We start from the raw sequence: 15,419 nt of genomic DNA on the forward strand, positions 1-15,419 counted from the left end.
AACATGAAGACTTAGGCAAGACTCTTCCTTTTACCCCAAGTTAATCTTTGCTGTGATGAGGATGCCTGCCTCTCTTATTTTAAATCTCTGCTGAATTTCCTTTCCCGGCGCAGGGCTTGTGACTCAGCCTGGTTACACCTGACTAATGCATCAGATTGTCAGAGAGAGTGTTGGAGCTTGCTGTAAACCTGCAGGCATCTAGAAGTTACGAGTGGGTTTCTTTTGTGAATGAAATCCAGTCATCTGGGACAGAACCTGTAAGGGCTAGGCTGAAATTTCATGAAGCTGACATCTTGCTACGCTCATAAAGTTTGGCTGATGTTTCTGTTCTCAAGATCAGCTGGGGACTAGGAAAGGGGTGATTACTGGCATGTTTAATTAACTGTAGATCCCCCACACTTGGCAAAAGGACCTACCCTAAACCCTCACTTTTTATTGAAATTGGAGATTGATCGAGGATCTTTGGCCTGCCATTCAGCTGACAAACAAACTACAAGTGACTAACATGAAGAAAACATCTTATTACTTATTTCCAAGTGACTTGGGGGAAAAGCTGTTCTGTATTACCAAACAATTTGCTTTTCATTTATATTCATCAATGCCCTTCGTAATTTTGGAATACAACTTAATAAGATGCAGGATAGACATAGGTCCTGGAAGTCTTCAAAGAGAAACCTTTTGTTTTCCCTTCCAAGAGCAGAAATTTTTGAAGGTTGAGTGTTGGGTAAGTCTGATGCCTACGTGGGTGAATTAGTGGAAAAGATAATGAAAATGTAATTACATACAAACTTTTGGTTAAATATGATACTTCAGGGAAGAACCAACAGGGCTTTTGTAAAGGGAAGTCACACTTCAAAAACCTCTTGGTCCAACTGACAACTTTGTAGACGAAATATCTGTCAAATGCTGTTCAATACTGATACCAGATTTTAGTTCAGGAAGTGCCTGAACTGTGAACTATGGAAAAATATCCTGGTAACGTTTCATTGTATCTCTTTTCTGTTTTTTTTTTTTTTTTACACTCTTTAAACATCAATTGCTGGCCACTGTCAGGAACAGAGTGCTAGGTTGGACCTTTTCAACTGACTCCATAGGGCCATTCTCGTATTCTTACGCTACATTGATAAGTACTCTTTATTTAATTAAAAAATCAAAAGACCAATTACAAATGCAATTTTGCTGTACTGTGCTCACTGCCTGTGTGTTGTGCTCTTTTCTTTTTCTGTTCTGCTCTTTACTTCCATACGCACATGGGCAGGCACAGCACAGTAGCTCCAAGTTCTTGTTTGTCTCTGTATCTTGGTTGATACAGAGAATCATGTTTAGGGATGCCTCTTGCAGTCTGACCTTTCCTGCAAAAACTTAATCCACCCTTATCAGTTAATCACTCTTGATAGATGGTCATGAACTCACCTACTATGATTACAGTAATGGTCTCTTGGAAAATATGAATATGTTTCACTATATAATTCACTCCTCAATATATGGAAGGAAAACAGAATAATGATTTTTAACTTCTGCTCTGCATATTTCACGCTGTCATAATTAAGGGCAATATATGTCTATAAATGACAGTAATCTTTCTTTCCTAGGTGTGCCTTGCGATAGCTCATTATTCTCAGCCAACGGATCTTCAGCTTCTCTTTGCATTTGAGTATGTTGGCGAAATATATCATAATCCAGGTAAGTATGAAAGTATTTTGATTTTTTTTTTTCCTATTTCATAATATGTAATTTTAGTAAGACTTCTGTGTAGAAGCAGTGGCAAAAAGCATTTGAGGCTTTCTCCAGGGGTAATAAAATTGGCTTGTCCTGCACCCAACCTCTTACTTTTGGTTATAAGTCATTCATTGTGATAGACATTAATGACCAAAATCGAAAGAAATGTCTCTCCTGTCTGAAACAAAACCAAACTGCCTGTGTCAGCACTTATGTCAGCATGAATACTCATACTTCTCAATTCACACTTCAATCCTCCTATTGTATGTCTATATTGGTACTCTAGGTACCTAGCTAATCTCCCATCAGGCAGGCTTGTTCACCTGCCCTTCTTTTGGGAATAAGTTTCTCTTCTGGTGGTATTGCAGGAGGATTTGTGCAACTTGGGACTCCATACCTTCTTTCCTAGAGGCTTACTAGGCAGTTCTTACCACTCAAAACCTCCACCACCCCTGCTGAGTTGGAGCACACCCTCTCTGCTCAAGGCCAATCTCCAACTGAACCTTGTCAGTTAGGTAAGCCTGAAAAAGATGCCTTCGAAACTTGATTTCTAGTGTAATGCTGTGCGGTCACTGCTTAGTGTTCCCCAGCCAATACACAGCTGAAAACCATCAGTTCTGGCGTAACAAGCCTCCAAATGAGAGAAATTGATGATGAACTACATTGATGTAGTTCTGTGGTACTGAAACATTTACTCAGCAGCTGGCGTTAGAAACCACTGATCCGCCTGTTACAAAATTTGAGTGTTGTGGAATTATGAGCTCAGGCCTTCAAATTTGCACAAAAATGCACGTTTTTTGTGCAAGTGCCTACATGACTGTCCTGTGCATGCACAAGTGTGCATGTGATATGTTGCACACATAATTACACATATAATTTCTTACCTGTTAAAACCTGGGCATTTATTAAGGTCCTTTAGCATTATGAAGTACTAGGGAGGAAGCCAATTCGCAGATAAAATTACAATAAAATGTTAAAGGGGAGTGTGAACAAAGTGTTAGTCTGTCACAAAGTTGCCTTTAGTCTGTCCTTAAAATACCATTTGCTGTATGGAAAAATACCCAGTGGAACAATTACATAAGGTGGGTAAAAAATGTTGTTCCTCTGGAGGAGCAGACCAGAACGGGAAAAGAGAGTTGTTCTGCTGTGCTGCACTTGCTGGAGAAAAGAGTTTGAAATACTTTTGGTTTGGATTTGGGGGTTTTTTTGTTGTTGTGAACCCTGGTGTTTGTAGCATAGATCTCTGGCTTCGCTCTTACAATTCCAGCGCTGTGTTTTATGACTGTCTATCTCTGCTAGTCCCAGTAAAATAAAAGTTGAAATACTGTCTTTGTGCTCCTTGAGGAACACAAAGACCCTGCATTGCTCTGGTGTATATGCACATCATTTTTTCCCAGGCTATATTTGACAATTATATATCCTGCCACTGAACAGTAAAATTATAACCGTTTTGGTAGTTACCGTATTTCTCTGTGTACTATCTTTGAAAAACTACTTCATTCTGATTTTAGTCCAGTTTTCTTCTGAAAAACATAAGTAGTCCAAGTACTAGTGCAAGAATGAAGTTGATAAGATACAGAACGTAAAAACTACACAACCACTGAGATGACAGTAGAGCCGTAACACTGTACTCTGCTTCGTTTGCACAGGCACTTACATCTACACAGACTCTTGCTAAAGCTAGCAACTTTCATGGGGGAGGTAACAGGGTTTCTCAGTCTCAGTTTATTTCACTTTCATCTAAACATTTACTTCCAAGTGTCAAGAAACGAAATGTAGTCTCCTTTGACACAGCTGACTGCCTCCTTGGCACCTAAAGAATGACCAGCAAAGGAGAGCCTTCTGTATTAGTAACAGACCATATCATCTTCTTGGTCCCTAGCCACAAAATGGTAGGCCATCTTTTTCTGTGGATATAAATATATATATAAAGATATATAGGTACTTTAACCTGGCCTTCAATTTATTTTATTTGCTGTTAATACAGCAGTCATTTATAGCTGTTGAAATGATACAATTTTTATTTTGCTTTCTTTATAAGATACCTAATTACAGGGTAGCATATAAAGGGCACATGTGAAGAGAGAAATCCTGTGACTGAAGCTAATATTTGTTCCGGAGTGTTAGTACGTCTTGCTTTCTATCAAGCAGCATAACATACCAATTTTGTGTTGGTTCTGTGTTGAAATTGCAGGAAAAAATACATTTAGATCTTCATGTATCACCAAGCTGTCATTAAATCACTGATCTGTTGTGATACAAAAATAGGTAATGTTAGTCCTGATGCTAGTGGCCCATCCTTGTAATTAGGAAGGTGAAGAGTTTGATTTTTTTATTCTTTTTAACATGTGAATTGATGAATTTTCTTTTCCTAGCAAAGAAGGTGAATGGAATAGACCCAGGAGGTGGTGGTGGTGGCGGCATCGGCAGTGCCAGTGGTCAGCAGACACCTCTGTTTGAAACTTACTCTGATTGGGATAGAGAAATCAAAAGGACAGGTGCATCAGAGTGGAGAGTTTGTTCAGTCAATGAAGGTTATATGATATCTACTTGGTAAGTTTCTCTTATCGCACAAGTAGAAGAAAACAAGGCAATTGTACTGTCTTTTCCTGTCTCCTCCACCAAAGCCTCCATCTTACCTAACCGCGCTCTTCACCTCTTAAATGTGCCACTCTCTGGAGAGGCCCTCAGCTGAAAGATCCTGCAAGTGTTGTCATGAAAGGAAACATCATATTTTGCCATCTGTTGCTTTCATGCTTTTGTACTCCCTCTGAAACGTGCATGTTTCTAAACAAACACATCTGAGCTGTACCGAGGATACATAAGATCATGCAGACATACGGGACAACCAGTTAGCACTGTGGTATTAGGGGCTGGTGCATTATAGTTTAACAGAGTTGGTAAGACAGCATTGCAACAAGAGAAAAGCTGGTAAAATACGTAGGGAAAAGTAACCTTTTGTATCATATTTTTTCCCAAGCCTTCCAGAATATTTTGTGGTTCCATCTTCCTTAGCAGATCAAGACCTTAAGCTGTACTCCTACTCTTTCATTGGGAGACGAATGCCAGTAAGTGTAGTCTTTATTCTGTTATTGTTCTTCATCATTGTACAATATTAATCTTAGAGATATGTATGCCAGTTAACATTGCTTTGTGTGCAGCATTAAGAAAAAAATTTCTGTGGAATAACACTAACATGCATTATTTTTTATTCCTTTCGTGGTTTTTCCCGTATTAGTTATGGTCCTGGAACCACCCTAACGGGAGTGCCCTTGTGAGAATGGCCAACATTAAAGATGTATTGCAACAAAGAAGAATTGATCAAAGGTAAATGATTAGTTATGTTATTCTTTAATCAGATGTGTAGGATGACACAAGTGGTGACTATGTGTAACATACAGCAGCAATTGGTAATTGAGAGGATACTCACTTCGCAGCGTTGTAGTGCAACAGCTTTTGAGCATGGTCGCGGAAGATAGTTCTGGCACAATTGCTATTCAAGGTCCACTTCAGTTTCAAATACTGTGTAATTTTTCAAATGGTTATTTAAGGGATGGTTATTTTTTAGGCGACTAGTTGTTCAGATGACAGAATTTATGGATAAAAGGATCAAACTTAATCTTTTCTACTGATGTTACTGTAATACAACTTGTGTCGGTGGAGATTTTCTTACTTGCTTCAGCAAGACACAGTACAAATTATTTATTTGTGGCATTGGAAAATACAGTTCTGTTCATTTAGTGCCACAATGCACATGGTATTTCTGTGGAGTATTTGTCATTCACTGTCCTTGATGAATGATGAAAGCATTTAGAGTCTTGCATAAGTAGTTTACCAGTTTGGTATTTTTTGTTCTTTAGTTTAATTTGTAGGGTGACTTTTTATAGTAGTACAAAGGCTTGCATTGTGTGTCTTAGGCTGGAGCTCTGAGTTTTATTTGAAACCCTGTCAGATTTCCTGACTTTATAAACTTTATCTGTGTTCTGTTTACTTAGCATAGATAAGTCTTACTAAAAATTGTGGAAAATTACAAATTGAATAGATCTATTTAATGGTAGGTCAGCCTCAGCTTTTCATTTCCCAAACATGTTGTTTTAATGATCCAGCATTTCCATTCCTTTGTTTTGTAACTAGCAGATACCAAAAATATTTGAGTCAACAGCTTTGTGGCAGGAGCAATATCTCCCGAATATAAACTGGAAAACTTTTTTTTCCAATAAGGTGCATCTTTTATGTGGTTTTAGTTGTTTGCAGTTAAAGACTGTGGCATGTTTCTTGAAAGACCGTTTCTCTCCTCTCCAATAATCAAACAGCTGATTCTTTTCCTTACTTAGGATTTGTAATGCAATAACTCGAAGCCATCCCTTGAGAAGCGACGTTTACAAATCTGATCTGGACAAGTGTCTCCCCAACATCCAGGAAATCCAGGCTGCACATATCAAACTCAAACAGCTGTGTGTTAATGGTACGCTGGACTGGCCTTCTTTCATGGGGGTTATTTTCTTGAAATACAAGTTCTGATAGATCTGGCTAACAGGAACAGCTATTTGAAGTTGTTCTGCAATGTAATTACTTTCCTTGTTGCAGAGCCTTTTGAAGAAACTGAAGAGAAGTGGCTGTCCTCACTGGAAAATACTCACTGGTTAGAGTATATTAGGTTTGTACCATGAATAAAATGATGGTTAATGAGATCTGAAAAACTTTCACCAGTGTAACTAAGCAGTGCATCAGTTGAAAGATTCTCTCTTTTAATAGATGAGTTAGGTAAATACAGATAGCCCAAATTTTTTTTTCTTCTAGAGTGTGAACCTGTTATATTAACTGTTGTGTCACTTTCTTCTCCTGTCTAGATCGTTTCTTAAGCATTCTGCTGAGCTTGTATATATGATGGAGTGTAAGCATGTTTCTGTCGTTCTGCAAGGTAATACAACCATATAGCTGGCTGTAATTCTTAGCATTAGTGTGATAATGTAGATAAACACATTTAGATAAAATCAACTGTAATCTTTATACATAAACCCCATTGCTTCTAAATATTTTAGGCATTTGAGAAACTAGCAAGTAAAGTAATTTTCTTATGTATCTGAACTTTAGTGCATAGCATCAAAGAGATATTTCACTGTGAGTCTTTGTGGGTTTTATTCTGATAATGATACGATAGAATCAAAACTTCAGGGTGAACTTTTGTCCTGGGCTAACACTTGTATAAGCAGTATCAGTTTTATTCAGAGGTCCTGTATACAAAAGTGTTTCACTGACAGTGGCTACTGTTGTGTAAGTGCAAACAGATATTCCAGGAAAAAAAAAAAAGAAACTGAAGAACTTGCTCATATGGAGATCAGAAATTTTGTAATTTCTGTAATTTTTACAAGACCTGTTCAGCTGATCTATCCACTGTCCCCATATAATGGCTTTCCAAAACTGCTTCAGGGTAGAAAATATGTTAAGAAATCCAACAACGTGAACTCCCTTCTTCTCAGCACATCTTGGCTTAAATACCAGGCGTTTGGGTGGGTATTTTGTTCTCGATGAATGCATTCTTGTGCTGGATACTGCAGGAACCTCTTCTACAGTATAAGTCTCAGTTTAAAAAAAAAAGTAGTGTTTTTTTCTTCTCATTTTTTGAAAATATGAGAACAATTACAGCAGCAAAAAGCATGCTTTAAAAGAAATTCAAACCACTAGACCTAGTTGCCACTCTTTGCTCTTTGAGATCTAATTCTGTATATGTGCGTATATACCTTATATATGTCATACATTCTGTGTTATTCACAGAGGAAGAGGGACGGGACCTGAGCTGTCTTGCTGCTTCTCTCATTCAAGTCATGCTGGATCCCTATTTCCGAACAATTGTTGGATTTCAAAGCTTAATACAGAAGGAATGGGTCATGGCAGGATACCAGTTTTTAGATAGGTGTAACCACTTGAAGAGATCTGACAAAGAGGTAAAACCAAATTGGTTTTGTATGTGGTAACAGTATCTGGTTCATATCAGCCTGAACATTTCTTCACACAGAAATCTAAGAGTAAATTTATTTATTTTTAATACTTTCAAATCCCATGAAACTAATATCAGAGAAAATGAATCTTTGTCCAGGATAGAGACATATTTTCTTTATCCTCTGTAGAATCAGTGAAACACCAGGTGCCATCACACATTGCTGGGTTTTTATGTTGCCTCAGTGTCACATGTGAAAAGGTCCCACTGTTACAAATGCTAGCACAGCCCTCATTTTAAACTGAAATAAAAGGGGTTAGGAGTGGGTTTGCAGAGGCTTGTTTGTTTTACCAAGGGTATCTGTTTTCATCACTGTTTTTTTGAATGCAAAGTCATACCAACATGCAGTGCTTTTCCAAGCGTTGAGCTGATAGAGAAGCACTGCGGCTTTATGAACGAATAGAGAGCTGCCAAACACCTTAATAGAGGGCAGCGCAGTGCTTGATTTTCAGAATTTCCAGCTAATCTTATTTGGCCTCTTCGTTGCAAAGGAGAGACTTGTAATCGCAGTTGGAAAACTAGAGGACCCTAGGTTAGCAGCCTTTTCCAGGGACAATGCCCAAGAGTAATGGAGAAGTAGTATCTCCAAGAGTGGAGCCAAGAGATAAACTGAGGACACTGAGCACTAAGCAGATAAAATGCACGAAGGGATAAAGAATCTGAAATACCAAGGGGGAAATAATGACAAAGCAGATATTTTGACCCTAGGAAAGGATATACAGAAGAGTGAAACTGGGAAGAGGAAAATATTTCTAGAGCTTTACGTAAATAACAGTTTATACTTTTGCCATTCATGGGCCACTGTAGAAGGAGCTGGAAGGTACGATGAGAAGTGAACTGGCTGAATCATACGCCCTCCAGTCATTTCAAACAAGAAGGAAATACATACATGGTGAAAATAAGGCCAAGTAGTAAGGAAGGGTCAGAGAAGCACTCATTTGGAAATTGAGGGACATTCAAGATGGCAGAAAAACATTTCTGGAGCTACATGAGTATGAAGAGAGCCCAGGAAAGAATTGACGGGCTTCTTACAGAGAAGGGAAAGCTGCAGAAAGGTAACGCTGAGAAAGCCAGTTGATGTAGTTGCTTGTGAAAGTGGAATACAGAGTACTGCATAAAATCATAAAAAATACAATGCTCCAAATAGTTTACCCTGTTGAAGAATGTACCACAGGTACAGCTAAATACCTTAATGGAGCACTAACTGCAAAGAAATTGGTACAACTTGGGAAAAGCTTAAAGCTTAGTTAAATCTAATAATTCTCTGTTTCTTTTCCCAGTCTCCTTTGTTCTTGATGTTTCTTGACTGTGTTTGGCAGCTGCTAGAACAATACCCAGCAGCCTTCGAGTTTTCTGAGATGTACTTGACCATATTGTATGACAGCGCACGTATCTCCTTGTTTGGCACTTTCCTTTTCAATTGTCCTCATCAGCGAGTAAAGGAAAGCACTGTGAGTATGAAGTGTTACACCTACTTTTCAAATAAGAGTCCTCTGCATGCCTTTCTGGAAATAACATCATCTCAACTAAATGGCATTCCTTTGTATTTTTCAAAATGTCACACTCTGTTCAGGACAAAATATTCAGCTCCCCAGATGACCTCTCAGAACGTCCTCTCAGGTGATCTTTGCATAGACAGGAAATAGCTAGTCAAGAAGAAAGTCTATTGAATTTCTTCTTTCATTTTTTTTTCTAGAAAAGCATTGTTACTCTACATTGTTATTATTTGTACTCCTCTAGGAAACAGATTTCTATCTGGAACTGGTAAAGTAGAATGACAGGCAATAAACTGAATTTCACACTTCAGGCAAACTTTGAAACCTCTTGACATAATTGTTTAAATAGTTGAAAAAAATGGAAAAGACTGTGTAAAGTTCAAATAGTAATGCACAATGAAGGTATTTAGAAAACTGAGCACTTAAATTTGTTTTTGAAAACTGGAGCTTACTGGAACTGTGTGTAGCAAACATTTGATGGCTGATTGACGGGGTTCAGCCCCAGCCAGCAGCTGAGCACCACACCGCTAGCTCACCCCTCCCCTCACCCGGCAGGATGGGGAAGAGAATGGGAAAACAAAGGCAAAAAACCCCAGCCCTCGTGGGTTGGGGTAAGGACACGTTACTGGGCCGGGGAAGGGGGAGGGGAACAATCAACAACAGTACTGACAACAGATACTCACAGTGGGTGATAACAGAAAGCAATTTACCGATCCACAGCCAACTGACCTGAAGCTCAGCCTGTCCCAGAGCCACGCTGAACCCCACCCCTCCCCACCAGCCCCCTTTTATGGTGAGCATGATGTCACATGGTATGGAATAGCCCCCTGGCCAGCCTGGCTCACCTGTCCTGGCTCCTCCTGAAAATTAACTCTATCCTAGCCAGAACCAGGACACTGATAAAAGTAAAGCTTACTTATTTTGTTAAATATTTTCCCTTTACAGTCGCAGAGAGTGACCTTACAAAGAAGTGGAGCATTGAGGGACCATTAGTGTGTTCTCAAAAAAACCCACCAGTTTGAGGGGTTTAAGAGCAAACAAACAAATAATTCAGTATCATTGAAGAGTCATGTTTGCTTAGTCCCGCCTCTGCATTGCACCAAAGAAACCCAGGGTACAGCTGTTTTCTCCAGCAGCAGACTCTTTTGCTGCTCCGTTGCTTTGATCTGTAGCCACCTCTAAATCATATCCCTGCTGTTCTTTGCCCAATAGTTATGCACTGATTTGTAATTAAAATTTGTGAGTAAGCCTATTTTCTGAATGTTAACTTCTTGCAGGAATTTGCCATAAGCAAAAACATTCAGCTGGGTGATGAGAAAGGCCTCAAATTTCCTTGTGTTTGGGACTGGTCTCTTCAGTTTACAAGCAGGGATCGCCTGCTCTTTCACAACCCTTTGTATATTGGCAAGAGTGCACCATGTGTACAAAACGGAGCAGTGAAAACTTTTAAACGCGCAAAGGTAACTATAGTGATGTCTGTCTGTGAATGGACTGTGTCTGTGCTTAGCCATAAGGTGTTACTGCTTAAACATCTACAGTTCCATAGTGGTGTATACCCTCCGTTTAGCAATAGCAGCCTTAATTCTCTTAGCTTCCCAGCCTGAAAAAATGATTTTCTGTAGATGTAAGTTGTGGAGTCTCGTGTTCCAGGACATTGTCTGATATGGCTGAGCTCACCTATGGAAAAGTGATGCCATGCCACTTTTTTCCCCCAGGGTTGTCAGTTTTTTCAGTGAATATGGATTAATTCAATCAGTCCTTGTTTTAGAAAGTCTAGAAAACATATGTATTTCTTTTTAAAGGCCACAGGTGGCCCCACTGTTTGCCCTGTGAGCCCTGCGTCAGTGACTCACAAGCTCAGAACTGTGTAAGGTCACACCATTTCTCTGGATGGTGCATCCTAGCAGCTCAGGGAAATCTGCTGTTCAAATGAGCATAAACCTGGAAAATTACCAATATTTCTTTTCTGCAGAAAAACTACAGCTCCACGTTACGAGGTGTCCCCCCAGCATTAAAAAATGGAATCATCAGTGAGCAAGAGTTCCTTCCAAGAAGAAACTCTCTGATACTAAAACTGAAACCGGATTTCTTACAGCAAGCAGAGAGTCAGAGTAACAGTATGGAACAGTACTTCAGAGACTGGTTTGCAAAGCCTGTCGATTTGCACGGTGTAATTCTACCCCGTATCTCTGGAACGCAAATAAAACTGTGGAAACTGTGCTACTTCCGCTGGGTTCCTGAGGCCCAGATTAACCATGGTGGCTTCATCACGGCTTTCCATAAAGTTTCTTTGCTGGCAGATGAAGTAGACACGTTAAACCGGAACCTTCGGCAGTACAAAAGCAACTCGTCTTTGCAAGGCAACTGCTCCGAACTGGATCAAAGCAGGATGTACTTCCGAGCAAATAGTTTAAATGACACCTCTGGGGCCCCAGACTTTCTCTCCTCCTCATTCCCATTTTCTCCTGTAGGGAACCTATGCAGACGGAGCATTCTGGGAACACCTTTAAGCAAGTTTTTAAGTGGTGCCAAAATCTGGCTGTCCACTGAGACCCTTGCAAATGAAGACTAAGATAGTGTGATGGTTTAAAGGTTGGAGGAGAATACAGCCTATCAGTTAACACTGCTAAATGCGGCATTGAATGCTGTAACTATTTTTACATACAAACATTATGTAAGTTTTGCACAAATACTTCAAAGCGAGTCATGCTTCAAATCGCACAATTTTGTCTTTCAGCAGTTCTCATCTGCTAGGGCTTCTGGTCTCTAATTCCTTCTGTAGTTTTGTGGTTTGGCTCATTTGTATGCGATGGAGCATTTCATTAGCTAATGAAAAGCTTGGCGTGGTTATTAGTGAGGGTTCTGCTTGAAATAGCTGGTTTCCCAGATAGTGGCTGAAGTGAGTCTTGTGTCAAAACAGCTTGGTGAATCAGAGTAGTTAGGTGCAGTGGACACAGACTGACAGCTGAAATCTGGGAACAGACTTGTTTATCAGATTGCCTCTTCAGGAAGAATACTTATATGCATACATACAAACAAACGTTCTGTGACTTGATCACCCTATGTATGTGTTAATGCGGTGTGTATCTGGGGCAGGAGGGAGGTCCCCTTTTCTTTCTCTCCTCAAAATGTATTCATTAACAATTAGTCAGATTTGTGCTCTTTGTCATAAGCTTGACTTTAGACTATAGGAATCAACTTCAGGACAATGCACTGTTAACCTTAAACATTTACTGTAGATATGTTATCATAGTAGCTTTAGAAGTGCCTTTAATTGGGAGGAACCAGTAGCAAGGTTACTCTAATGCAGCTGAGCCCCCCAACTTTTTACAATAGCTTGTTAGGTAAGTGCTTGTTCCATCCCCTGCCTCTCCCTCCCCATTTCTGGAAATAACAGAAGGCCAGCTCAAGAGACAGCAGGTTTCTCCTCTTTAAGATTAAGCTTATTTGTAAGCCTCACGAGAGCCTCGCTTTTGTAGATCAGCACCTCAAATAGCATCATACGCCTGCATGGAGTGCAGTCATCTGGAGTGACCTTACGGGTGCAAGCTTTGCGCTAGGAAAGGCCAGCGCTTACAGGACCCTATTTTCCCCAGGCTAAAAACTGCCTAACGTACAAAGCTGTTGGGGTGCACTGTGTTTGGGTTGGGGGGGAGAAGCAGGCAGTTTCATTGTAAAGGTGAGCTAATGCAAGGGGCGGGGGGGGGGGCAGACTTCCCTTTTTTAACTAACCAAACCCCAACAACCTGGTTTTATGCAAAGAAGCTGCGTGTGTGTGTGCGTGCACATCTCTGTGCGCATGCAGACATGCACATGCGTGTTAGGACATAATGCCAGATTGGTTCTGGCCAACTGGTTGTGAGGAAAAAACGTGTCTTCACCTCAATTGCCTAATTATGCTGCAAGATGGTCTGAGCATGTTAAATGGTCCACAAACCAGTTGTGTTTATTTACAAGCTTGCTGGAGCAGTCATCTAACTTGTTCAATTCATTATTCAAATATTTGTATTAGTTTGCTTTTGAGATTTTTTTTTTTCATTAGCTTACAGCTTCCCTGGCCTGATACTTGACATAAAAGACCTCAACCTGTGTGCTTAGTGTCTTTTGGTACCAATTTTTTTTGTTTAAAATTAGTTAAAACTAGGGTGTCTTTTTCTTTTTTTTTTTTCCTTAAAAGTGTAACTTTTTTTGGTTTAAAGGTACCAAAAAATGTGTAAATAAATTATTCCACACAGGCAGCTGGTGGAATAAAAAAAATTTAATGTTTAGGCTAGTACCCTTTGGGGGGAAAATGGGTACTATATTTAAACAGGATTGTCTTTTATAAGGAGATTTCAGACATTTTTACATTTCAGTTCTAAGATGTGTACAGATGCTGCAGATGGTCTTTGTATTTTATATATATATAGCATGGGAGGAGGGGGTTACAAATAATATGCCTTTATAATAAAAAAACCTGTCTAACTATCTACTTGCCAAACAGAGTGAAAAATGTTACCCAGTGCAAAAAGGGGAGTTAGGGAAGCAGAGGCCGAGGTGGTGATGAGCACAGGGGGGAGCGATGGGCCACCTCCTGTGGGGAGGAAGGGGAGCTATCCACCTTTCCCCAGAAATGCAGACCAGGTTCTGCTTCCTCATGTTCGCACGGGCCTCGTGTCTGAGTAATTGGAACAACTACTGTGTGTCTGTGTGTGTGCGCATGTGTGCCTCTGTGTGTTGTTTCTTCCTAAGTTAAACATCTTAATTTTTTTAATTTACTTTTGAAAGACAGGTACTAAATGACAATTTTAAAATATTCTCCACTCTGCACAGTTGCCTTATCAATAGTCAGTAGGGACTGCTCTGAACATCTTTAGTAACTTTTGAAAGCAATTTTGGGGTGTGAGTACATATCTTTAATTCTATGTACAGAATACTGACATACAAGTGTATATATATGTGTGTGTGTGTATATATATATGTACACATTTTCAAATTTTAATTTCTGTTCACCATTTAAAACAAGATACTGTTAATGCCATTTTGGTGTTGCAAGAGTAGAAAAACTACCAAGCAGCTTATCTTTTTTTTTGTTTCTAGAAAACGTGCACTATTTTGGTTGTTACTGGCTGTTATATCATGACTTTTGTAGTACACTGTAAACCACACAAGGGGGAAATAACGAAACGCTGGTTGTGATAGTTAAAGTCTACCTCCAGTGTCATTAATGACTATGAGGTAGGGCGTATTGCTTAGTGATCATGGTAGTACAACTTTATTCACCATTTACTGACATCCATCAAAGAAATTTCTTTCATTCCAGAAACGCATTGAAAAATATGTGTTTGTGTGTATATGTACACCCAGGCCTGCACGTGTGTTTAATGTGCACCTGCCTGCAATACCACTTTGATATTAACTGCCTTGTATTTTTAATGAAAATGTAGCAAGTGGGGCAAAGGTTTTGGCTTACTCTCAGAGGGAAAGACATTAAAACCAAAAAATTTCTAACATATATTTAAGCAAAGGGCAAAAATCTTAAATTTGCCTCTAACGTGAGAGACAAATCTGTACCTCAAATTGCTCTAGGCAGTAGGTTTCTAATGCTGTTGCTGTGATGGTTTAGAGGTCACTATTTCAACTGAAACTAAAACCTTTGTGCCTGATAATGATTTTTTGAGTAAAGTAGCAGTGCCAGGAAGATTATAAAATCCTGATGCTGAGTTGTGAATGTGAAGTAAATTAGACTAAATAAAAGTTCATACCTTTCCACAGCGAACTTCAGGCGGTTTTCTTTCACTTCCTCTTAACAAAAAAAACGGGCGGGGGGGGCATGTCTTTGCTTTTCCTGAGAAAAGCAGGGATGCTGTGCTGTAGAAAGATGATTAATAAAAAAGATGTGCAAATGCTCTTAATTTCTCGCTACATTCTATCACAATGTCTGCTGTTTGTATGGTAAGCAGAGTTTCTGATACCAGGAAAACTTACTTGGTATGACAATGAAGACTCCAGAGAATAGGTGTTGGCTACGTGTTAAAATTGAGACCAACCCACAGGATTTTGGTGTCTTAAAAGAGAACTCATCCTTTTGGTTCCATTTCAATTGATTGACTTATTTCTGAATGAGAAAACACATCAATTTATGTGGGGCAAAACCGACTATAATGAATGACACACTGCAAATGAGTACAGTGATGTTGGCACTGAACAACTCCTGTCTAGTACCC

At 39.5% G+C, this 15,419-nt stretch overlaps 1 protein-coding gene and 1 long non-coding RNA gene across 5 annotated transcripts in view; one reads left to right on the forward strand and one right to left on the reverse strand.

Annotated features, from left to right (window-relative positions):
• MTMR10 (myotubularin related protein 10) overlaps positions 1–15,100 on the forward strand; it is a 42,055-nt gene extending 26,955 nt beyond the window's left edge. For 3 of the 4 annotated variants that reach the window (XM_075764225.1, XM_075764228.1, XM_075764227.1), the window contains 11 exons: positions 1,593–1,683; positions 4,095–4,272; positions 4,700–4,787; positions 4,958–5,046; positions 6,054–6,184; positions 6,307–6,376; positions 6,570–6,640; positions 7,495–7,664; positions 8,998–9,168; positions 10,491–10,673; positions 11,186–15,100. In XM_075764225.1, the coding sequence (XP_075620340.1) occupies positions 1,593–1,683; positions 4,095–4,272; positions 4,700–4,787; positions 4,958–5,046; positions 6,054–6,184; positions 6,307–6,376; positions 6,570–6,640; positions 7,495–7,664; positions 8,998–9,168; positions 10,491–10,673; positions 11,186–11,785 (1,842 nt within the window). In that variant the 3' untranslated portion in view covers positions 11,786–15,100. The remainder of the gene's footprint in view (positions 1–1,592; positions 1,684–4,094; positions 4,273–4,699; positions 4,788–4,957; positions 5,047–6,053; positions 6,185–6,306; positions 6,377–6,569; positions 6,641–7,494; positions 7,665–8,997; positions 9,169–10,490; positions 10,674–11,185) is intronic. The other variant, XM_075764226.1, reaches the window with a different exon arrangement.
• LOC142603462 (uncharacterized) lies at positions 14,475–15,329 on the reverse strand. Its single transcript, XR_012837391.1, has 2 exons — positions 15,181–15,329; positions 14,475–15,063 (listed from the first exon to the last, which is right to left on the reverse strand). It is a non-coding gene; the product is annotated as an uncharacterized LOC142603462 (long non-coding RNA).
• Between the last annotated feature and the right edge of the window lie 90 nt (positions 15,330–15,419).

This window comes from Balearica regulorum, chromosome 12, assembly GCF_011004875.1.
Source record: "Balearica regulorum gibbericeps isolate bBalReg1 chromosome 12, bBalReg1.pri, whole genome shotgun sequence".
Classification (NCBI taxonomy): domain Eukaryota; kingdom Metazoa; phylum Chordata; class Aves; order Gruiformes; family Gruidae; genus Balearica; species Balearica regulorum.